Source organism: Cheilinus undulatus, linkage group 19 (genome assembly GCF_018320785.1).
Source record: "Cheilinus undulatus linkage group 19, ASM1832078v1, whole genome shotgun sequence".
NCBI classification, from domain to species: domain Eukaryota; kingdom Metazoa; phylum Chordata; class Actinopteri; order Labriformes; family Labridae; genus Cheilinus; species Cheilinus undulatus.
Window position 1 is genome coordinate 1,108,682 of NC_054883.1, and position 24,208 is coordinate 1,132,889.

Consider the following 24,208-nt stretch of genomic DNA (forward strand, 5'->3'; position numbering starts at 1 on the left):
ATTTAGTTGATAAAGAATGCAGTCTTTTAAGGATCTAGCCTAAAGACCAACCTTTTAAGGATCTAGCCTAAGGACCAACCTTTTAAGGATGTAGTTGATAAAGAATGCAGTCTTTTAAGGATCTAGCCTAAGGACCAACTTTTAAGGATGTAGTTGATAAAGAATGCAGTCTTTTAAATATCTAGCCTAAGGACCAACTTTTAAAGGATCTAGCCAATGGACCCAACTTTTTAAGGATCTAGCCTAAGGACCAACCTTTTAAGGATGTAGTTGATAAAGAATGCAGTCTTTTAAGGATTTAGCCTAAAGACCAACCTTTTAAGGATCTAGCCTAAGGACCAAGGATGTAGTTGATAAAGAATGCAGTCTTTTAAGGATCTAGCCTAAGGACCACCCGTTTAAGGATCTAGCCAATGGACCCAACCTTTTAAGGATCTAGCCTAAGGACCAACATTTTAAGGATGTAGCCTAAGGACCCAATCTTTTAAGGATCTAGCCTAGGGACCAACCTTTAAAGGATCTAGCCTATGGACCCAACCTTTAAGGATCTAGCCTAAGGACCCAACCTTTTAAGGATGCAGCCTTTGAAGAAAACAGTCTTCTAAGGATCTAGCCTAAGGACCCAACCTTTTAAGGATGTAGTTGATAAAGAATGCAGTCTTTTAAGGATCTAGCCTGCTAAGGACCCAACCTTTTAAGGATCTAGCCTACGGACCCAACCTTTTAAGGATCTAGCCTACGGACCCAACCTTTTAAGGATCTAGCCTATGGACTCAACCTTTTTAGGATCTAGCCTAAGGACCCAACCTTTTAAGGATGTAGTTGATAAAGAATGCAGTCTTTTAAGGATCTAGCCTTAGGCCCCAACCTTTTAAGGATCTAGCCTACTAAGGACCCAACCTTTTAAGGATCTAGCCTATTAAGGACCCAACCTTTAAGGATTTAGACTAAGGACCCAACCTTTTAAGGATGCAGCCTATGAAGAAAAAAGTCTTCTAAGGATCTAGCCTAAGGACCCAACCTTTTAAGTTGTTGTTGTAGTTGATGAAGAATGCAGTCTTTTAAGGATCTAGACTACTAAGGACCCAACCTTTTAAGGATGCAGCCTTTGAAGAAAACAGTCTTCTAAGGATCTAGCCTAAGGACCCAACCTTTTAAGGATGTAATTGATAAAGAATACAGTCTTTTAAGGATCTAGCCTACTAAGGACCCAACCTTTTAAGGATCTAGCCTACGGACCCAACCTTTTAAGGATCTAGCCTATGGACTCAACCTTTTAAGGATGTAGCCTAAGGACCAACCTTTTAAGGATCTAGCCTAAGGACCCAACCTTTTAAGGATCTAGCCTACTAAGGACCCAACCTTTTAAGGATCTAGCCTATTAAGGACCCAACCTTTGAGGATCTAGCCTAAGGACCCAAACCTTTTAGGGATGTAGTTGATAAAGAATGCAGCCTTTCAAGGATCTAGCCTTCTAAGGACCCAACCTTTTAAGGATCCAGCCTCTAAAGGATCTGGTCTGTAAAGGAAACAAATTCTAAAGGATGGAGCCTATAAAAGGATCCAGTCTTTTGAGGATCTAACCTTCCATGGACCCAATCTTAAGGATACACTCTATAAAGGATTTTGTCTATGAATGACCCAACTTGAAATAATACAGCCTACAGAGAATAGAGTCTTTTAAGGATCTAGCCTTCAAAGGATGAAATCTTTTAAGAATGCACTCTATTAAGTATGCAGCCTTAAAAGATTTAGTCTACAAAGGCCCCAAACTTCAAGGATGCTGCCAACAAAAGTCCAAGTTAAGGTCACAGACCATAAAGGACCAAATCTTTAAATAACCAAGCCTAAGAAAAACCCAGTAATCAAAGGATGCAGCCTATGAAGGTCAGCCCTCAAAAGTTTCTGATCCAACCCTCAAGGTATGCAGCCTATGAAGGACACTGCTTATAAGATCCAGCCTCTAGAAGATGCAGTCTTACAAAGAAACAACCCAGCTTTTTAAAGATGCAGTCATCATCATACCATCTGGTATCTTCTTGTCTTGGTCTAACCTTGTGTCACCAGGTCTTGGTCTTACCTGGTCTTATCTGTCTTAGGCCCAACCTGTTCTGTGTCTCACCTCATGTCACTTGGTCTTGGTCTCACATGGTCTGGTTTGAACTTGGTTTCAGTCTTACCTGCTCCTTGTCTTTGTTTCACCTGGTCTTACCCAGTCTGGGTCTCACTTGATCTCACCTATTCTCGGTCTAACTGGGTCTCACCTGGTCTCACCTGGTTCTGGTCTCAACTGGTCTGGGTTTAACCTGGTCAGGGTCTTACCTGGTCTTTGTGGTTTTTGTCATTCTTCCTCCTCAGCAGGCGTCTTTTGGTCTTGTTCAGGCCCAGCTGTCTCTGACTGGATGCCTGGTTTACTTGTCTCAGCTGGGACATCAGGAAGTGTGGGACCTATCAGAGAGAACAGGAAGTGATGTCACAGACAGCTGGAGGGAGGATGCCACCGCAAAGGAGCATGTCCTCTGACTCACAGTCCACAAAGTCTCCTGGTGCGTGATCATCAGGCGGACCAGGTGAGCTCCTCCCACTGCCTCTTCCATCTCCTCTGGATGCTTGGTGACAGAGAGCTTGTTGCCACGGTGATGCCAGGAAAACAAGTTGGGTGCCATTACCATTGAGACGTTCCACAGGGACATCCTATTCTGGTCCTGATGAGAGACCACTTTATGAAGAAACAGCAGTAGTGCCTGTAACCATGGAAACAGAACCAGAATAATCAAGGTGGTTAACTTTTTAGTAGGTATGTCACCATGGTAACTGTACACCTGACCTGCTCAGAGCAGATGATGACCAGGATCTACCTGTATGAAATCCCACACCTGACCAATCAGAAAGCTTGATCAGAGAAGTGTGAGCTACACTCTTTGTTTATGAATGATTGATTAAAGTAAACATCACATACAGTGATTTCTTCTACATGGGTTTAACACCGCCTACTTCCTGTCAGCTGAAACAGTGTGTGTGTGTGTGTGTGTGAGTGTTTGTGTGTGTTTACTTTGAGTGTGTCTCTGTGAGCTTCAGGTAGCAACAGGCAGAGCAGCTGGAGAGCCTGAACCTGGTGGACCACAGACGAGACACCTGGAAGAAAACAACAATCAGACAACAAAACAATAAAACAACAACAACAATCAGAAAACAACACAATCAGACAACTATCACACAACAACAACCAGACAACAAGAATCTGGCAACAAAAACAATCACACAACAACAACAATCAAACAACTACCTGACGAAAACAACCAGACAACAAGAATCTGGCAACAAAAACAATCACACAACAACAACAATCAACCAACTACCTGATGAAAACAACCAGACAACAAGAATCTGGCAACAAAAAAAATTAAACGACAACAACAATCAGATACAAATAATCTGATAACAACAATCAGACAACAACAAAAAATCAGACTACAACAAGTAGACATCAGACAAAAACAACAATCAGACAACAACAACAATCAATCATACAATATCAGATAAACACAAAAATCAGATAACGATCAGCGAACAACAATAAACTGAAAACAACAATCAGACAACAACAACAATCAGGCATCAGACAAAAACAACAACCAGACAACAACAGATAAAAACAACAATCAGACAAAAAACTCAGACAACAACAATCAGACATCAGACAAAAACAACAATCAGACAACAACAGATAAAAACAACAATCAGACAACAACAATTAGACAAAATCAGATAAAAACAACAATCAGACAACAACAATTATCTAATAACAATAATCAGATAATAACAACAATCATACACCAACAACAACCAGCAAAAAAAAATTGACAACAATAACAACACAACACTTACACAACAAAAACAAGTCAATGACAATCAAACAACAACAATGATCATAAGCATTTGGACAACAATGGTCAGTGCACGACACAATCAGACAACAACAACAATGATCTGACAACAGTCAGTCAACAACATCAATCATCTGACAAAAACACTCAGACAACAACAACAATCAGACAAAAAATAACCAGTCAACAACAATCAGAAAACAATAACAATCAGAAAACAACAATAGGACAACAATTATAAACCTTACAGAACAACAACAACACAATGATAATCACACAGCAACAACTAGACAACAACCAGACAAACCACAGCAAAAGTCAACCAATCTATACCATCATTAGACAACAACAATCAGACAACAACAACAATCATCTGACAACAACGATCAGACGACAACAACAATCATCGGACAACAACAATGTGACAACAACAGCAACAGTCTGACAACAAGAATATTCTGATAAAAATCAGACAACAATAAAAATCAGATAGCAATAATTATCTGATAACAACAGACAACAACAGACAACAACAATAATCTGATAACAACAATTAGACAACGACAATAGGACAACAACAATATTCTGATAATCTGACACATCAAAAATCAGATAGCAACAATAATCTGATAACAAAAATCAGACAACAAAAATCATACAACAACAATCAGATAACAACAATATTCTGATAACAACAATCAGACATCAGCAGTCAGACAACAACAATCAGACAACAACAATAATCTAATGACAAAAATCAGACAACAGCAGTCATGCAACAACAATCAGATAACAACAATATTCTGATAACAACAATCAGACATCAGCAGTCAGACAACAACAATCAGACAACAACAATAATCTAATAACAAAAATCAGACATCAACAATCAGACAACAACAATCAGACAACAACAATAATCTAATAACAAAAATCAGACATCAACAATCAGACAACAACAATAATCTGATAAACAACCATTAGACAACAACAATAGGACAAGAGCACTTATCTGACAACAACAATCAAACAACAACATTAATCTGATAACAACAATTAGACAACGACAATAGGACAACAACAATATTCTGATAATCAGACACATCAAAAATCAGATAGCAACAATAATCTGATAACAAAAATCAGACAACAAAAATCATACTACAACAATCAGATAACAACAATATTCTGATAACAACAATCAGACATCAGCAGTCAGACAACAACAATCAGACAACAACAATAATCTAATAACAAAAATCAGACATCAACAATCAGACAACAACAATCAGACAACAACAATAATCTGATAAACAACCATTAGACAACAACAATAGGACAACAGCACTTATCTGACAACAACAACAGACAACAACAATAATCTGATAACAACAATTAGACAACGACAATAGGACAACAACAATATTCTGATAATCTGACACATCAAAAATCAGATAGCAACAATAATCTGATAACAAAAATCAGACAACAAAAATCATACAACAACAATCAGATAACAACAATATTCTGATAACAACAATCAGACATCAGCAGTCAGACAACAACAATCAGACAACAACAATAATCTAATGACAAAAATCAGACAACAGCAGTCATGCAACAACAATCAGATAACAACAATATTCTGATAACAACAATCAGACATCAGCAGTCAGACAACAACAATCAGACAACAACAATAATCTAATAACAAAAATCAGACATCAACAATCAGACAACAACAATCAGACAACAACAATAATCTAATAACAAAAATCAGACATCAACAATCAGACAACAACAATAATCTGATAAACAACCATTAGACAACAACAATAGGACAACCGTTCTTATCTGACAACAACAATCAGACAACAACATTAATCTGATAACAACAATCAGACAACAACATTAATCTGATAACAACAATCAGAAAACACAATCAGACAACTACAATAATCTGATAATTAGACAACAGCAAACATCAGATAGCAATAATAATCTGATTACAACAATCAGACAACAACAATCAGACAACAACAATAATCTGATAACAACAATCAGACAACAACAATCAGACAACAACAATATTCTGATAACAACAATCAGACAACAACAATATTCTGATAACAACAATCAGACAACAACAATATTCTGATAACAACAATCAGACAACAATATTCTGATAACAACAATCAGAAAACAACAATCAGACAACAATATTCTGATAACAACAATCAGACAACAACAATAATCTGGTAACAACAAATAGTCAACACAGTCAGACAATAGGGTTGTGACGAGATCTCGTTCCACAAGATCTTGCAAGTTTAAAATGCCACGAGATTTCTCAGTGCGGAAAATTCAATTTGCGAGATCAGTATTGTGCGGACAGAAGGAGCAGCAGCTCTCCTTACAGAAAAAAATACCAAATTGGAAATTATAAAAGATCCCAAAGATGCCATGGAGACTTTAAAACTGTTTGTGAGTGAGCTAATGAAGAAACGGAGCTGATCCGTGACCCATTAAGATCACCGCTCCAACCCCCACCCCCTCCGCGTGCGCTACGTGGAGCCGTACATGTTCATAACAGTCCGAGTTGATGAGAGTCTGCTGCTGGTAACCTGTGCAGTCTCCATGAGGAGAATACAGCATTTTTTAGCTCGTGTATGCGCGCAGACTCACTCTTAGTGCTGCTATTTGTGACTTTGTAACTTTGAAATAATCGCTGCTTCCTCATGTCTCCTTCTCCTCTCCCCGTCTGTCAGTCACACATCCATCAACTGCTGGCTGTGCGTATCACCAGTCAGAAGCTTAGAGCGGGACTGCAGTGGTAAACTTAGCAAACTAACTCTGTTTGAGCGCCATAGAGTCCACTGTTAGCTCCAAAAAAACTGAGTTTTAGCTCCAGTTAAACGCGCCATGCTTGCTGTCGGACAGCAGACAGAGCAGAGACACACACTCACTCACCAACGCACACACATTAACACACACGCTCATCAGTGCGTGGTGTCCAACACCGTTAAAGCTCATATGAGACAAAAGACCACAAAACTATAAAATAATCTATTTCTCTTGATAACAGCAAACGTGTTACTGACAGAAATATTTCTTTTGATTGTTTTAAATATGGATGTCATTAAAGAGGACGAGAAATAGTTTGATTTCACTGATGCAGCTCTTTAGATTTAGGCCTGTTGAAAACAGTGATTAGAATACTTTTAAAAAACTGAAAGCTTTTATTATATAATTAAATGTTATATTAAAAATAGTTATTATAATTGTAGTAACAAGAGCATAGTGTAGTAAATTAACAATTTTGTAGGCTATTAAAATGAAAGGTTTGATTTGAAGGGCATGAAAATGTACAGTTTGAGTCAGAGTTAGACAAAACATACTGTTTGGAAGCATTGATAGCCTATTCAGTACTTAGTTCAAACATTTTTTAACAGACCTGAATGCGTTGTAATTATGACTTTCAGTTGTTACAAGGACATATTTTCCACTCATGTTTTTTTTCCAAATTCAAAAAAAGTGTAAAATCTTGACTTGTCTCGTGATATGTGTCTCGTCACACCCCTATCAGGCAACAACAATAATCTGATAACAACAATCAGACAACAACAATCAGACAATAACAATAATCTGATAACAACAATCAGACAACAACAATCAGACAATAACAATAATCTGTACACAACAATCAGACAACAACAATCAGACAATAACAATAATCTGTACACAACAATCAGACAACAACAATCAGACAATAACAATCAGACAATAACAATAATCTGTACACAACAATCAGACAACAACAATCAGACAATAACAATAATCTGTACACAACAATCAGACAACAACAATCAGACAATAACAATAATCTGTGTACAACAATCAGACAACAACAATCAGACAATAACAACAATCTGTAAACAACAATCAGATAACAATCAGACAATAACAATAATCTGATAACAACAATCAGACAACAACAATCAGACAATAACAATAATCTGTAAACAACAATCAGACAACAACAATCAGACAATAACAACAATCTGTAAACAACAATCAGACAACAATCAGACAATAACAATAATCTGATAACAACAATCAGACAACAGCAATCAGACAATAACAATAATCTGTACACAACAATCAGACAACAATCAGACAATAACAATAATCTGATAACAACAATCAGACAACAACAATCAGACAATAACAATAATCTGTAAACAACAATCAGACAACAACAATCAGACAACAACAATCTGTAAACAACAATCAGACAACAACAATCAGACAATAACAATAATCTGTACACAACAATCAGACAACAATCAGACAATAACAATAATCTGATAACAACAATCAGACAACAACAATCAGACAATAACAATAATCTGTAAACAACAATCAGAAAAGAACAATCAGACAACAACAACAATCAGTCTGGCTCTGGTCCAGTCACCAGTCTGGCTCTGGTCCAGGTTTGTCATCAGTCTGGCTCTGGTCCAGGTGGATCAGTAGTCTGGCTCTGGTCCAGATTTATCATCAGTCTGGTTCTGGTCAAGGGTTATCATCAGTCTGGCCCTGGTCCAGGTGACTCATCAGTCTGGCTCTGGTCCAGGTGTATCAGTAGTCTGGCTCTGGTCCAGATTTATCATCAGTCTGGTTCTGGTCCAGGTTTATCATCAGTCTGGCTCTGGTCCAGGTCTATCACAAGTCTGGGTCCGATCCAGGTATATCACCAGTCTCTGTTCTGGTTCAGGTTTATCATCAGTCTGGCTCTGGTCCTGGTTTATCATCAGTCTGGTTCTGGTGCTGGTTTATCATCAGTCTGGTTCTGGTCCAGGTTGATCATCAGTCTGGTTCTGGTCCAGGTTTATCATCAGTCTGGTTCTGGTCAAGGGTTATCATCAGTCTGGCCCTGGTCCAGGTGACTCATCAGTCTGGCTCTGATCCAGGGTTATCATCAGTCTGGTTCTGGTCCAGGTTTATCACAAGTCTGGATCTGGTCCAGGTTTATCACCAGTCTGGCTCTGGTCCAGGTGTATCATTAGTCTGGCTCTGGTCCAGGTTTATCACCAGTCTGGCTCTGGTCCAGGTGTATCATCAGTCTGGCTCTGGTCCAGGTTGATCACAAGTCTGGTTCTGGTCCAGGTTTATCACAAGTCTGGTTCTGGTCCAGGTGTATCATTTATCTGGCTCTGGTCCAGGTTTATCACCAGTCTGGCTTTTGTCCAGGTTTATCACCAGTCTGGTTCTGGTCCAGGTTCATCACCAGTCTGGCTCTGGTCCAGGTTTATCATCAGTCTGGTTCTGGTCCAGGTTTATCATCAGTCTGGCTCTGGTCCAGGTCTATCACAAGTCTGGGTCCGATCCAGGTATATCACCAGTCTGGTTCTGGTTCAGGTTTATCATCAGTCTGGCTCTGGTCCTGGTTTATCATCAGTCTGGTTCTGGTGCTGGTTTATCATCAGTCTGGTCCTGGTCCAGGTTGATCATTAGTCTGGTTCTGGTCCAGGTTTATCATCAGTCTGGCTCTGGTCTGGGTTTATCTCCAGTCTGGCTCTGGTCCAGGTGTATCACCAGTCTGGCTCTGGTCCAGGTTTATCACCAGTCTGGCTCTGATCCAGGTGTATTATCAGTCTGGCTCTGGTCCAGGTGTATCATCAGTCTGGTTCTGGTCCAGGCTTATCACCAGTCTGGTTCTGGTCCAGGTTTATCACCAGTCTGGTTCTGGTCCAGGTTTATCACCAGTCTGGTTCTGGTCCAGGCTTATCATCAGTCTGGTTCTGGTGCAGGTTTATCACCAGTCTGGTTCTGGTGCAGGTTTATCACCAGTCTGGTTCTGGTCCAGGTTTATCATCAGTCTGGTTCTGGTCCAGGTTTATCACCAGTCTGGCTCTGGTCCAGGTTTATCACCAGTCTGGTTCTGGTCCAGGTGTATCATCAGTCTGGCTCTGGTCCAGGTTTATCACCAGTCTGGCTCTGGTCCAGGTGTATCATCAGTCTGGCTCTGGTCCAGGTTGATCACAAGTCTGGTTCTGGTCCAGGTTTATCACAAGTCTGGTTCTGGTCCAGGTGTATCATTTATCTGGCTCTGGTCCAGGTTTATCACCAGTCTGGCTTTTGTCCAGGTTTATCACCAGTCTGGTTCTGGTCCAGGTTCATCACCAGTCTGGCTCTGGTCCAGGTTTATCATCAGTCTGGTTCTGGTCCAGGTTTGTCATCAGTCTGGCTCTGGTCCAGGTCTATCACAAGTCTGGGTCCGATCCAGGTATATCACCAGTCTGGTTCTGGTTCAGGTTTATCATCAGTCTGGCTCTGGTCCTGGTTTATCATCAGTCTGGTTCTGGTGCTGGTTTATCATCAGTCTGGTCCTGGTCCAGGTTGATCATTAGTCTGGTTCTGGTCCAGGTTTATCATCAGTCTGGCTCTGGTCTGGGTTTATCTCCAGTCTGGCTCTGGTCCAGGTGTATCACCAGTCTGGCTCTGGTCCAGGTTTATCACCAGTCTGGCTCTGATCCAGGTGTATTATCAGTCTGGCTCTGGTCCAGGTGTATCATCAGTCTGGTTCTGGTCCAGGCTTATCACCAGTCTGGTTCTGGTCCAGGTTTATCACCAGTCTGGTTCTGGTCCAGGTTTATCATCAGTCTGGTTCTGGTCCAGGCTTATCATCAGTCTGGTTCTGGTGCAGGTTTATCACCAGTCTGGTTCTGGTGCAGGTTTATCACCAGTCTGGTTCTGGTCCAGGTTTATCATCAGTCTGGTTCTGGTCCAGGTTTATCACCAGTCTGGCTCTGGTCCAGGTTTATCACCAGTCTGGTTCTGGTCCAGGTGTATCATCAGTCTGGCTCTGGTCCAGGTTTATCATCAGTCTGGTTCGGTGCCGGTTTATCATCAGTCTGGTTCTGGTGCAGGTTTATCATCAGTCTGGCTCTGGTCCAGGTTTAACATCAGTCTGGTTCTGGTCCAGGTTTATCATCAGTCTGGTTCTGGTGCAGGTCTATCATCAGTCTGGTTCTGGTGCTGGTTTATCATCAGTCTGGTTCTGGTGCAGGTCTATCATCAGTCTGGTTCTGGTGCTGGTTTACCATCAGTCTGGTTCTGGTGCTGGTTTATCATCAGTCTGGTTCTGGTCCAGGTGTATTATCAGTCTGGTTCTGGTCCAGGTTTATCACAAGTCTGGTTCTGGTCCAGGTTTATCATCAGTCTGGTTCTGGTCCAGGCTTATCATCAGTCTGGTTCTGGTCCAGGTTTATCATCAGTCTGGTTCTGGTCCAGGTTTATCATCAGTCTGGTTCTGGTCCAGGTTTATCACAAGTCTGGTTCTGGTCCAGGTTTATCATCAGTCTGGTTCGGGTGCAGGTTTATCATCAGTCTGGTTCTGGTCCAGGTTTATCATCAGTCTGGTTCTGGTCCAGGCTTATCATCAGTCTGGTTCTGGTCCAGGTGTATCATCAGTCTGGTTCTGGTCCAGGCTTATCATCAGTCTGGTTCTGGTCCAGGTGTATCATCAGTCTGGTTCTGGTCCAGGCTTATCATCAGTCTGGTTCTGGTCCAGGTTTATCATCAGTCTGGCTCTGGTCCAGGCCTATCATCAGTCTGGTTCTGGTCCAGGCTTATCATCAGTCTGGTTCTGGTGCAGGTTTATCATCAGTCTGGTTCTGGTCCAGGTTTATCATCAGTCTGGTTCTGGTGCAGGTTTATCGCCAGTCTGGTTCTGGTCCAGGTGTATCATCAGTCTGCCACTGGTCCAGGTTTGTCATCGGTCTGGTTCTGGTCCAGGTTTGTCATCGGTCTGGATCTGGTCCAGGTTTGTCATCGGTCTGGTTCTGGTCCAGGTTTGTCATCGGTCTGGATCTGGTCCAGGTTTGTCATTGGTCTGGTTCTGGTCCAGGTTTGTCATCGGTCTGGATCTGGTCCAGGTTTATCATCAGTCTGGATCTGGTCCAGGTTTGTCATCGGTCTGGATCTGGTCCAGGTTTATCATCAGTCTGGATCTGGTCCAGGTTTATCATCAGTCTGGATCTGGTCCAGGTTTATCATCAGTCTGGATCTGGTCCAGGTTTATCATCAGTCTGGATCTGGTCCAGGTTTATCATTGGTTTGGATCTGGTCCAGGTTTATCATCAGTCTGGATCTGGTCCAGGTTTATCATCAGTCTGGATCTGGTCCAGGTTTGTCATCGGTCTGGTTCTGGTCCAGGTTTATCATCAGTCTGGATCTGGTCCAGGTTTGTCATCGGTCTGGTTCTGGTCCAGGTTTATCATCAGTCTGGTTCTGGTCCAGGTTCATCATCAGTCTGAATGTGGTCCAGGTTCATCATCAGTCTGAATGTGGTCCAGGTTCATCATCAGTCTGGCTCTGGTCCAGGTTTATCATCAGTCTGGTTCTGGTGCAGGTTTATCACCAGTCTGGTTCTGGTGCAGGTTTATCATCAGTCTGGTTCTGGTCCAGGTTTATCATCAGTCTGGTTCTGGTCCAGGCTTATCATCAGTCTGGTTCTGGTCCAGGCTTATCATCAGTCTGGTTCTGGTCCAGGCTTATCATCAGTCTGGTTCTGGTCCAGGTTTATCATCAGTCTGGTTCTGGTCCAGGCCTATCATCAGTCTGCCTCTGGTCCAGGCTTATCATCAGTCTGGTTCTGGTGCAGGTTTATCATCAGTCTGGTTCTGGTCCAGGTTTATCATCAGTCTGGTTCTGGTGCAGATTTATCATCAGTCTGGTTCTGGTCCAGGTTTATCATCAGTCTGGTTCTGGTGCAGGTTTATCGCCAGTCTGGTTCTGGTCCAGGTGTATCATCAGTCTGCCACTGGTCCAAGCTTATCATCAGACTGGTTCTGGTCCAGGTTTATCATCAGTCTGGTTCTGGTCCAGGTGTATCATCAGTCTGGTTCTGGTCCAGGCTTATCATCAGTCTGGTTCTGGTCCAGGTGTATCATCAGTCTGGTTCTGGTCCAGGCTTATCATCAGTCTGGTTCTGGTCCAGGTTTATCATCAGTCTGGTTCTGGTCCAGGTTTATCATCAGTCTGGTTCTGGTCCAGGTTTCTGCCTGTTAAAGGAAGTTTCTCCTGTCTTCCGTAACGTTGCTAATTGTTGTTTAGTTCTGACCTGCTGATTGGTCGGTCGTAAGTCTTTGTCAATAATGGAACAGAGACTACGGTCTAGATTTTCCCTCTTTGGAAAATGTCTGCAGATCACTTTGGTTTTGAAATTTCGCTCTACAGATGAAGGCTGCTTGATTCAAAACCTCACGATCACCAATAGCGTGTTTGCGTTCATGCGTACCCAGCACAGAGCGGTAGGTGTTCAGGTGCGTTTGAGTCAGCAGTGGCGTCGGCAGCTCTCTGATGAAAAGCTTCAGCAGGCCGGCGGCGTCCACCTGTCTCACTGTCGACCAGTCAAACTCTCCGCCACTCTGGTCTAACTCTTTCCTCAGGAACTGAAGGAACAAAGGTAGAGATGCGTTATTTTGATCACATGATCAGTTTGATGAAAGTGTGAGTTGGTTAAGATGTAAAGCAGGGTGTCATCAATGTAAAAGTGAAAGCAGAGTAAGTTGAAGTTAGTAAATAATGATAGCAGGGGACCAAACACCGAACCCTGGGGGATGCCTAGACCAAGAGAACTGTGGGGGAGGTGCACTTGTTGGCAAGGATACTCCACGTCTTAGTATTTTAGGTTGTTTTCACACCTGAAAGTCCAGATCAAGGTCCGAACCAAGGTCCGTGTTTTTGTTACATTGTCTACATTTGGTTCGGTCTGTTTGGGTTTCACACTGTCATTATTGCAACCGGACTAACAGACTTTACATGACGAACCTACGTGATATCGTCATCAACTACGTGGTTTACGTGTCTCTGTAGTTTACATTGATTGGTCATTTGGCCAGCGGGCGTCTGACGTCAACACGTTGAATAATGCGAGTGTTGAATGTTGTTAACAATGAATGGAATCGTCATTTCCACCGTCATATTATTGTTGATTTTCTACGACCAAAAGGGACAACAGCTGTAAATAAGGCTGGTCCGAGTTCATCTTATGAGTTTTATCATTAGACGACAACTTTACTGTCGTCGACCGGTAAAGGAGAAGAAAGTCTGCCATCCTGCGAGCCATTGCAACACCGATTTGGGAGAGAAGGTATGTGTTGTAAAACTCTTGAAAAGACAAGCTGTCAATAGTGACGTATAACTTTATTTACAATTTTATGAATTTTTCCGTACTTGGATAATCCCCATTTAACATAAGAACGGACACTTCTGAGTGACGCAACATCTCCGCGTGGGGATCACAGCGTGGATCACAGCATGGCCAGCCTGCTTCGCACCGTGTCCCCGGTCCCGACTGTCTCCCTCGGGCTGGAACCCACTGGGCCGCTCACTGCTGCTACCGCTCGGGGTTTCTTCCCCGGTATGGTGCCGGGGGTGTGGAGCGCGCCTGTGCTGCCGGCGATTTGCCCCCGGTGCTCCACGGGGCTGCGTCAGAGCGCGCGGGACCATGCGCCTTTGTTCGCTCTATGTCCAGCGTGGCAGCCTCACGGAGCGGTGCAGCTCGCCAGAGTTGGCAGTGCCATCGGCGCCGGTGTCGGGCTGCCTCCGCGTGGGAGATCCTCAACAAAACCAACTTGACAGGGGTCAGCCAGGGGACGCTCAAGTTGGGTTACCACACGCGCTACCATCCCCACCACCTCCACAGTTGATCCAGAAGGACATAAAAAGTGGTGAGTGTGATTTTGACGCACCTTCAACAACACCAACTATGAACTGCACTCAAAAAATGAGGCTGCAGTCACTGAATCCAGCGCAAAATGCACGTCTTTCAAACTCTCAATAACGCAAAACTAATCTGGGACTCACGCTCCAAACCAAAGGGACTTTATTGGGACACATTAACATTAGCAGCATATTAAATAAAACGGAGCAAGTAGAACATCTGCTGACTAATTCTAATATCGATATATAATGTTTTAAATGTGAGCTGAAATTGAATGTATTGGTCTAAATATCATTCTGTCCCCTGAAATGTCATTCACTTTTATATGCCTTTACAGACCTCTCTCTTCTAAAGATGTGTTTTATGATCAACTAAAGTCCATTTTAAATAACTGCAACTTTAAAAGGGAAGTTATTTTAATAGGTGACTTTAACATCAACTGGGATAATAAACTGGATAGGAAAAAAACACAACAACTCACAGATAACTTCAATCTTGCACAAATCATACAAAGTCCAACAAGAATAACAAATACTTCAAAAACAACGATTGATTTACTATTTACAAATAAACCTGACAGGATCATCAAAACCTTTAACCTTTTATCTGGGCTCTCTGGCCATATTTTTATTTTTTGAAGCAGAAAAATCAATGGAAAACATGTTGCTGGATCGTCTAGGGTTAACAAGGTTAACATAATACCTAAAAGTGCACGACAACTTGAAAGATTCTCTGCAATAATATAACTGGTCCAGTGTACTGACAAACAATGCAATTGAGGACAGCAGCAACGTTTTCACAACAAAGATTAAGGAAGTTCTTGACCTTTTCACAAAAACGGTACAAATAAAACAGTGCAAAAAAACACTACCATGGCTGAACAATGATGTCTGGAAACTAATGAAAGAGAGAGAGCTCTAAAAAAATCCTTTAAAACAGGGCTTACTAGCGACTGTCATATTTTTCAAAGTGGTCAACCAGATTCGTAAATCCAAAGCCGTTTTTTTAAATTAAAATAATAGATGGGGTGAACGGAAATGGAAAGCTGAGATGGGAAAACATTAACAAACTATTAGGTCAAACAAGGACACAAAAACCAGTGACATACAGCTCCAGGTGAATGGTGCGCTGTATGATAATATGGAAGTCATTGTGAGTACTTTTAATAATTTTTTCATACACTCAATTGAGGAATTAACAAAGAACTTTAAATGTCCTGAAACTCCCATTAAACCCCCTGATCCTGGCAAACTAGTGTTCAGCATAAGGGCCATAACCATCCCTGATGTCCTTAAGATTACCTCGTTAATGAAAAACTCCAAAGCCAACGACATATTTGGTTTAGACTGTAATCTCTTAAAATCTAATAAAGAGGCTCTGGCAAGTCCAATTGCACATTTGATAAATCTTTCTATTAAAGAGTGTTGTGTACCAACTAGCGGGAAAACGGCCAATGTCACCCCTGCCTTTAAGGCTGGTGACAGAACAAAACCTGATAACTACTGGCCAATCGACATCTTGCCCATTGTTTTGAAGGTGGCAGAGAAATGGGTGTCAATGCAATTAATAGAACATCTAAATAATAGTCAGACTCCTCTGCACCCAATGCAGTTTGGATTTCACCAGCCTCACTCTACTGAGACTGCCTCCTGTTACTTTTTAGAAAACATAAAAAGTCTACTGGACAAGGGCGGTTACGTCGGGGCCGTCATCTTTGACCGGAAACGAGCATTTGAAACTCTTTAACCATGGTTTGTTGCTCTTAAAACTGTCTCATTTTAACTTTTCAAACACTGCCCTCTACTGGAGCAGCCCACCCTGTCCAGGCTGCCGGTTAATTTCAGTCCGTGAGATTGTTGTGGGCTCTTCCGCGGTTCATTTTGTTATCGTGATGGATTTCCTTTGCCAGTAGTCATGTCATAATTTCCTGTCGTTGATAAGAAGGTCCGAACCTTTCAATATAATGCTTTCACACTGGGCATGAACCGGACCGTGGTTCCATTTGGTCCAGACTGAGACCACCTCTTTTGGTCGGACCAAGGTTTAACTGTTTGGTTCGGACCATGGTCCAGGGGAGGTTTCACACTTATCATTTTGGTTCAGACCAGACAGAAAAGTCCAAAAGTCCAGACCAAACGACGTAGGTGTGAAAGCCCCCTTAGACAGAGAGGGGAGGTTGGAGATGGGATGGAAATCACCCATGTTGTTAGAACTAAGACTGTGTTTGTTGAGGATGGGTGGCTGAGAGTTTGAGAGTTGAACTGAATGAGAGTTGAGAGAGGAGCTGATGATTGGGGTTTTGACTGGACTTGTATTTTTCATTCTGGTAGTGATGGTAGACAGTTTGGTTAGGGACAACTGAGACAGCAGCTGAATGAAGAAGCACATCTTACCTTCAGTCTTGCAGCTGATGCTGGTACCCTTAGAATTCCTTCTGTCTGCAGACCAGTCTGCTCTAAAATACACAACAACTACACACACAAACACAGACAATAATGTTTACACAAAAATAGCAGAAAAAACAGACAGATGGTTGGATTTTTTACCTTCTGGAAGACAACAGGAACTTTGACTCCTGGGAACTTCTTCCTGTCGTTCTCCAACAGCGAGTTCAAAGGAACAGCAAACACACCGCCATCTGACAGAGAAAGTAGGAATATCAAAAGTTTTAGCTTACATTTAACTTTAGATTAAGAGATGTTACAAATATTAAAGTTATTGATGGTTTTAAAATGATAAGTTGATCAACCAACCGATGCACTGGTTTTAAGTTGGTTTCAACCTGTGCATTGGTTCAACGGCGGCATCAACACCAATACATTGGTTCAACGGCGGCATCAACACCAATACATTGGTTCAACGGCGGCATCAACACCAATACATTGGTTCAACGGCGGCATCAACACCAATGCATTGATTCAATAGCGGCATCAACACCAATGCATTGGTTTAACGGTGGTATCAACACCAATACATTGGTTCAACGGCAGCATCAACACCAATGCATTGATTCAATGGCGGCATCAACACCAATGCATTGATTCAATGGCGGCATCAACACCAATGCATTGATTCAATGGCGGCATCAACACCAATGCATTGATTCAATGGCGGCATCAACACCAATGCATTGGTTTAATGGTGGCATCAACACCAATGCATTGGTTCAACGGCGGCATTAACACCAATGCATTGGTTTAACAGTGGTATCAACACCAATGCATTGGTTCAACGGCGGCATTAACACCAATGCATTGATTCAATGGCGGCATCAACACCAATGCATTGGTTTAATGGTGGCATCAACACCAATGCATTGGTTTAACGGTGGTATCAACACCAATGCATTGGTTTAACAGTGGTATCAACACCAATGCATTGGTTTAATGGTGGTATCAACACCAATGCATTGGTTTAACGGTGGCATCAACACCAATGCATTGGTTTAACAGTGGCATCAACACCAATGCATTGGTTTAACAGTGGTATCAACACCAATGCATTGGTTCAACGGCGGCATCAACACCAATGCATTGGTTTAACGGTGGTATCAACACCAATGCATTGGTTTAACGGTGGTATCAACACCAATGCATTGGTTTAACGGTGGTATCAACACCAATGCATTGATTCAATGGCGGCATCAACACCAATGAATTGGTTTAATGGTGGCATCAACACCAATGCATTGATTCAATGGCAGCATCAACACCAATGCATTGGTTTAATGGTGGTATCAACACCAATGCATTGGTTCAACGGCGGCATTAACACCAATGCATTGATTCAATGGCGGCATCAACACCAATGCATTGATTCAATGGCGGCATCAACACCAATGCATTGGTTTAATGGTGGCATCAACACCAATGCATTGGTTTAACGGTGGTATCAACACCAATGCATTGGTTTAACAGTGGTATCAACACCAATGCATTGGTTTAATGGTGGTATCAACACCAATGCATTGGTTTAACGGTGGCATCAACACCAATGCATTGGTTTAATGGTGGCATCAACACCAATGCATTGGTTTAACAGTGGCATCAACACCAATGCATTGGTTTAACAGTGGTATCAACACCAATGCATTGGTTCAACGGCGGCATCAACACCAATGCATTTGTTTAACGGTGGTATCAACACCAATGCATTGGTTTAACGGTGATATCAACACCAATGCATTGGTTCAACGGCGGCATCAACACCAATGCATTGGTTTAACGGTGGTATCAACACCAATGCATTGGTTTAACGGTGGTATCAACACCAATGCATTGGTTCAACGGCGGCATCAACACCAATGCATTGGTTTAACGGTGGTATCAACACCAATGCATTGGTTTAACGGTGGTATCAACACCAATGCATTGGTTTAACGGTGGTATCAACACCAATGCATTGGTTCAACGGCGGCATCAACACCAATGCATTGGTTTAACGGTGGTATCAACACCAATGCATTGGTTTAACAGTGGTATCAACACCAATGCATTGGTTCAACGGCGGCATCAACACCAATGCATTGGTTTAACGGTGGTATCAACACCAATGCATTGGTTTAACAGTGGTATCAACACCAATGCATTGGTTTAACGGTGGTATCAACACCAATGCATTGTTTTAACAGTGGTATCAACACCAATGCATTGGTTCAACGGCGGCATCAACACCAATGTATTGATTCAATGGCGGCATCAACACCAATGCATTGGTTTAACAGTGGTATCAACACCAATGCATTGGTTTAACAGCAACATCAACACCAATGCATTGGTTTAACGGTGGTATCAACACCAATGCATTGGTTTAACGGTGGTATCAACACCAATGCATTGGTTTAACAGTGGTATCAACACCAATGCATTGGTTTAACAGTGGTATCAACACCAGTGCATTGGTTTAACGGTATATCAACACCAATGCATTGGTCTTACAGCAGAACTAATACCAGCACATCAGCTTTTGAATTGATGTCACACCAGTACCAGTTGTTGCTTTGTTTTATTGTCAGGAGTGACCCATGTACAGCTTTAACAGCGGTATCAGCCAATCACCGCCCTGTTGAAAAAAATTGGCCATTAGTATATAATTGCTGAAATCAGCTGTTTCCTTTATCTGCTCTGTGATTGGTCCTAGCTCCTTGCTGTGTGTCGTCATACTAAGGTGTAAGAATGAAACACACCCCGGTTCCTGCAGCGTGGCGGGCGGCTCCGTTTGGTTTGGATGCCCAGAGAAAACAGGAAGGTGGAGAGCTCAATGTGACAGATGAAGCCGAGGCGTTGCAGGTCACATGACGACAGGTCGTCAGCACAGGTGAGACCCTGAGAGGGTGAGACAGGTACGAACTGCGCACACACACATGCACAGAGTAGAAGTCATAACACAGATATTTTTCATCAATAACAAAGGTCATGTCAGTCTGGTTTTCATCTTCTATTATTTGTTTTTAGTGGTAGACATCATAAACATAGCTCAGGAGCTATATTCCATCCATCCATTTTCTACACCGCCTACCCCATTCAGGGTCATGGGGCACTGGAGCCCATCCCAGCTCTCATTGGGTGAGAGGCAGGGTACAACCTGGACTGGTCGCCAGTCTACCCCGGGCAGACAGACAAACAGGCAAGCTCACACTCACAACTACGAGCAATTTAGAGTCATCAGTTAGCCTAATGAGCATGTCTTTGGTGGGGGGAGGAAGCTGGAGTACCTGTATGAAGCTATTATTGTTGCAAAAGTATTTGCAAATGCATACAAAGATTTGCACACAAATCCACAAATGTGTGCACAAATCCACAAATGCGTGTAAGGATCTGCAAATGCGTGCACAAATCTACATATGTGTGTACAGATCTGCAAATCCGTGTAAAGATTTGCAAATTAATAGTTTTGCAAATTTGTACAAAGATCCACAAATGCGTGCTCTAATCTGCAAATATGTAGACCAATTTGTAATTGTGGACTTGGTTCATTTTGGTTCAGAATCTGCCTCTCAATTGGCTGTCATACACAGGTGACTTTTGCAACACTTGTACCGCGCATGATATGTACTCAGATCCGTAAGCGTGTACTGAGATCTGTAAGCGTGAAGGCTGGGTCTGATGCCCTCAGTGCAGGCTCACAGGCAAGGCTGCCTTTCTCATCACATCGGAATCACACAGGAGGCAGCAGTTAAGACTTAGTAGCGGCTCTATATAACGTCAGTGTGGAAGGAGAAATGTTATCGTATTATACTGCTATTGTTATTATTCACATTTTGATTGAAAGAGTGAATAAAATAATGAGTTCCTTATCTCCAAAATCGTGTCAGAGTGGTGGTTGAGTTGCCATCTCTACAAGACAGGGTTTTATGTGTTGTATTTAACAGAAATCCCCATTATGCTGCTGTATGAGCAATAAGATCGATAGAGTGGTCTGTAACATTTCTATTTCTATAAATAACAGGAGAAGAGAAAGATTGACGGTCAAACACGGAGCTGAACAGCACCCACCAATGTTGACATCTTAATCACATTACTCTGCTGTTACTGAGTATGTTGATCAGGTGGCTGAGTAGCAACATCCCTCACTTTCATTTACCTAGTCGTGGGTTCGAATCTTGCAATATCCTAAATATTTATTTCTTATTTCCTGGCCAGGAAACATATAGGACTTGAAAATTTGCTTTAATGTGTGATCAAAATGATCGGCCTGACGAAATATTCATTTCAGTCCAGTACAGCTCGCACTACACAGTCATTTTAATATTTTGATCATTTGCTCTGACATCACGCCGATAGCTCCGTCAGCTGCTATGACAGCCAATTGAGAGGCAGATTCTGAACCAAAATGAACTAATGCTGCATTCCAGAAAAGTGGGAAGTCGGACTTATCGCACTCGGATTGTACCAGTAATCTAGTAAATTATGTTTTACCATTCACGGTCTGTGTCTCCATGGGCACTGCCATTGTCAAGTGATGTCAGATTGAAGCAACTCCGGGAAGTCAGGGTAGATATTTTTTCTCCGACTTTGCGACTAGGACCTCCCAGTTTGAGTGGCGTTCCAGTGCACTTTTCCTGGTCGGAGGTTGGAAAACTCCGACTTCCCACTTTTCTGGAATGCAGCTTAAGTCCACAATTACAAATTGGTCTACATATTCGCAGATTAGTGCACGCATTTGTTGATCTTTGTACAAATCTGCAAAACTTTGCACAAATTTGCAAATCTTTACATGGATTTGTGGATTTGTGTGCAAATATTTGTACGCAATTGCAAATACTTTTGCAACAATAATAGTTCCATATACCTGGAGAGAGCCCACACATGCAGGAGGAGAACATGCAAACCCCCGCACAGAAAGACCCCGACAGGGGGGAGAACCAAAAACCATTTTGCTTGAGGCAACAGTGCTAACTCCTGCGCTGAAGGCACTGTGCAAACCATGATTCATATTAATACCCACAAAAGAAAAATATAAACAATGACCTCACCGGCAGGTCACTGTTTTCATCTCCATGGAAACGCAGACAGTCCCAGCAAGTCCCACCCTGTTTGTGGTCAGCCACACTCTCTGAGTACGGACAATCCCGCAGCAGCCAATCAGCTTCTCTCCACTGGGGGACAGATGGAGAGTGTGAGTCTGTGGGTGAGGCTGGGTGAGATGGTGGGTGTCTCTGTGGGTCTTCAGGTAATAAATCCTCAAAAACAATCATATGGAGGGCAGGTCGAACTGCAGACAGAAAGGGAAAACAGACCAGTAGTACCAACAACTATCATCATCATCATCATCATCATCAGAGACGTTACCTCTGTGAGTGTGGCGGCGGATGGTTTTGGTCGTGGTGTGGTAACGACTTTGTGGTGATTCGGCATGAGGAGTGGGAGGGGAGGGGCATCTTTCTGCTGAGTCATCATCAGGCTGTATGAGAGAGAGACAAATAGAGAGAGGGAATGCTGAGTCATGGTGCTAATTTAATGTACTCCTACATTTCCCAGAATGCCCCTCAGCGTCCAGGTAGAACAGGCAGTCTAAAGGTTAATGCGTTCAGTCATCACCTCAGTGAAGACATCTCGGACGTCTCTGATTGGCTGTCTGTTTCTCGTCCTCAGCGTTTCATTGTACTTGTCCAGCCTCTTCTTCACTGTGGCGACTTGTTGTCGTGACAACGTGGACAGTAGTGCCTCTGGAGGAGGCGGGGCCTCTTCCTCGGTGGAGACGCTCACTAGGGAGGATAACCCAGCCTCTGTCAGCCACGCCTCCTCCAGCTCCACCTCTGCAGGTAAACAAAGACGGGTTAGCATCAGGCAGAGGATGATGTCTCACTCTGAGGTTGCTCTCACTCACCGTCCATGCTCTTCCTCTCCTCCTCTTCCTCCCCCTCCTCCCCCTCCTCCTCCTCCTCCTCCTCCTCGATGCTTCGCACTTCGCTCCAGTAGGTTTCCATAGTGACACCGAAGGGGCCAGAGGTCATAGTACGATGGGATGGGGGGGGGGCCGAGCAAACTGGGAGGGAGGGGGGCGATGGAGATGACAACATCCCTCCAAAATAAAAGATCCTGTTAACCAATCAGAGTGAAGGAAAGATGATTTTCTCTTAATAGATGAAATGTGGTCAAAATCACTACAACCTATTCGTCATAGCCAGGACTAACTTAACCTGAGTATGACTCTAAACTTCTCTTAAGATAATGTGGTTGGAGAGCGAATTACAACCTCAGTTCCAAAAAAGTTGGAACACCCTAAAAAATGTTAATAAGAGCAGAAGTCAGTGAGTGTCATAAACCCATATTTGATTCACAATAGAACATGAATTAGGTATCAGATGTTAAACCGAGACATTTTACCATTTCAAGAAAAAATATTAGCTCATTTTGAATTTGATGGCAGCAACACATCTAAAAAAGTAGAGACGGGGCCATATTTGCTGCTGTGTAGCATCCTCTCTTCTTTTAACAAGAGTCTGTAAGCAAAACCATGTTTCCTCTGACCACAGAACAGTTTTCCATGTTACCTCTGACCACAGAACAGTTTTCCATGTTTCCTTTGACCACAGAACAGTTTTCCATGTTTCCTCTGACCACAGAACAGTTTTCCATGTTACCTCTAACCACAGAACAGTTTTCCATGTTACCTCTGACCACAGAACAGTTTTCCATGTTTCCTTTGACCACAGAACAGTTTTCCATGTTTCCTTTGACCACAGAACAGTTTTCCATGTTTCCTCTGACCACAGAACAGTTTTCCATGTTACCTCTGACCACAGAACAGTTTTCCATGTTACCTCTAACCACAGAACAGTTTTCCATGTTTCCTTTGACCACAGAACAGTTTTCCATGTTTCCTTTGACCTCAGAACAGTTTTCCATGTTACCTCTGACCACAGAACAGTTTTCCATGTTTCAACTGACCACAGAACAGTTTTCCATGTGTCCTCTGACCACAGTTTTCCATGTTTCCTCTGACCACAGAACAGTTTTCCATGTTTCCTTTGACCACAGAACAGTTTTCCATGTTTCCTCTGACCACAGAACAGTTTTCCATGTTACCTCTGACCACAGAACAGTTTTCCATGTTTCCTTTGACCACAGAACAGTTTTCCATGTTT

At 42.6% G+C, this 24,208-nt stretch overlaps 1 protein-coding gene across 1 annotated transcript in view; it reads right to left on the reverse strand.

The window, feature by feature from the left end:
- Positions 1-23,140, reverse strand: part of LOC121527643 (rho GTPase-activating protein 18-like) — a 34,391-nt gene extending 11,251 nt beyond the window's left edge. Inside the window, exons 1-11 of the mRNA XM_041814669.1 lie at positions 22,948-23,140; positions 22,659-22,876; positions 22,410-22,521; positions 22,094-22,332; positions 19,805-19,967; positions 17,166-17,257; positions 17,013-17,090; positions 13,192-13,345; positions 3,053-3,135; positions 2,529-2,744; positions 2,323-2,448 (exon numbers count right to left, since the gene is read on the reverse strand). Coding sequence (XP_041670603.1) covers positions 2,323-2,448; positions 2,529-2,744; positions 3,053-3,135; positions 13,192-13,345; positions 17,013-17,090; positions 17,166-17,257; positions 19,805-19,967; positions 22,094-22,332; positions 22,410-22,521; positions 22,659-22,876; positions 22,948-23,140 — 1,674 coding nt within the window. The remainder of the gene's footprint in view (positions 1-2,322; positions 2,449-2,528; positions 2,745-3,052; positions 3,136-13,191; positions 13,346-17,012; positions 17,091-17,165; positions 17,258-19,804; positions 19,968-22,093; positions 22,333-22,409; positions 22,522-22,658; positions 22,877-22,947) is intronic.
- Positions 23,141-24,208: the final 1,068 nt, after the last annotated feature.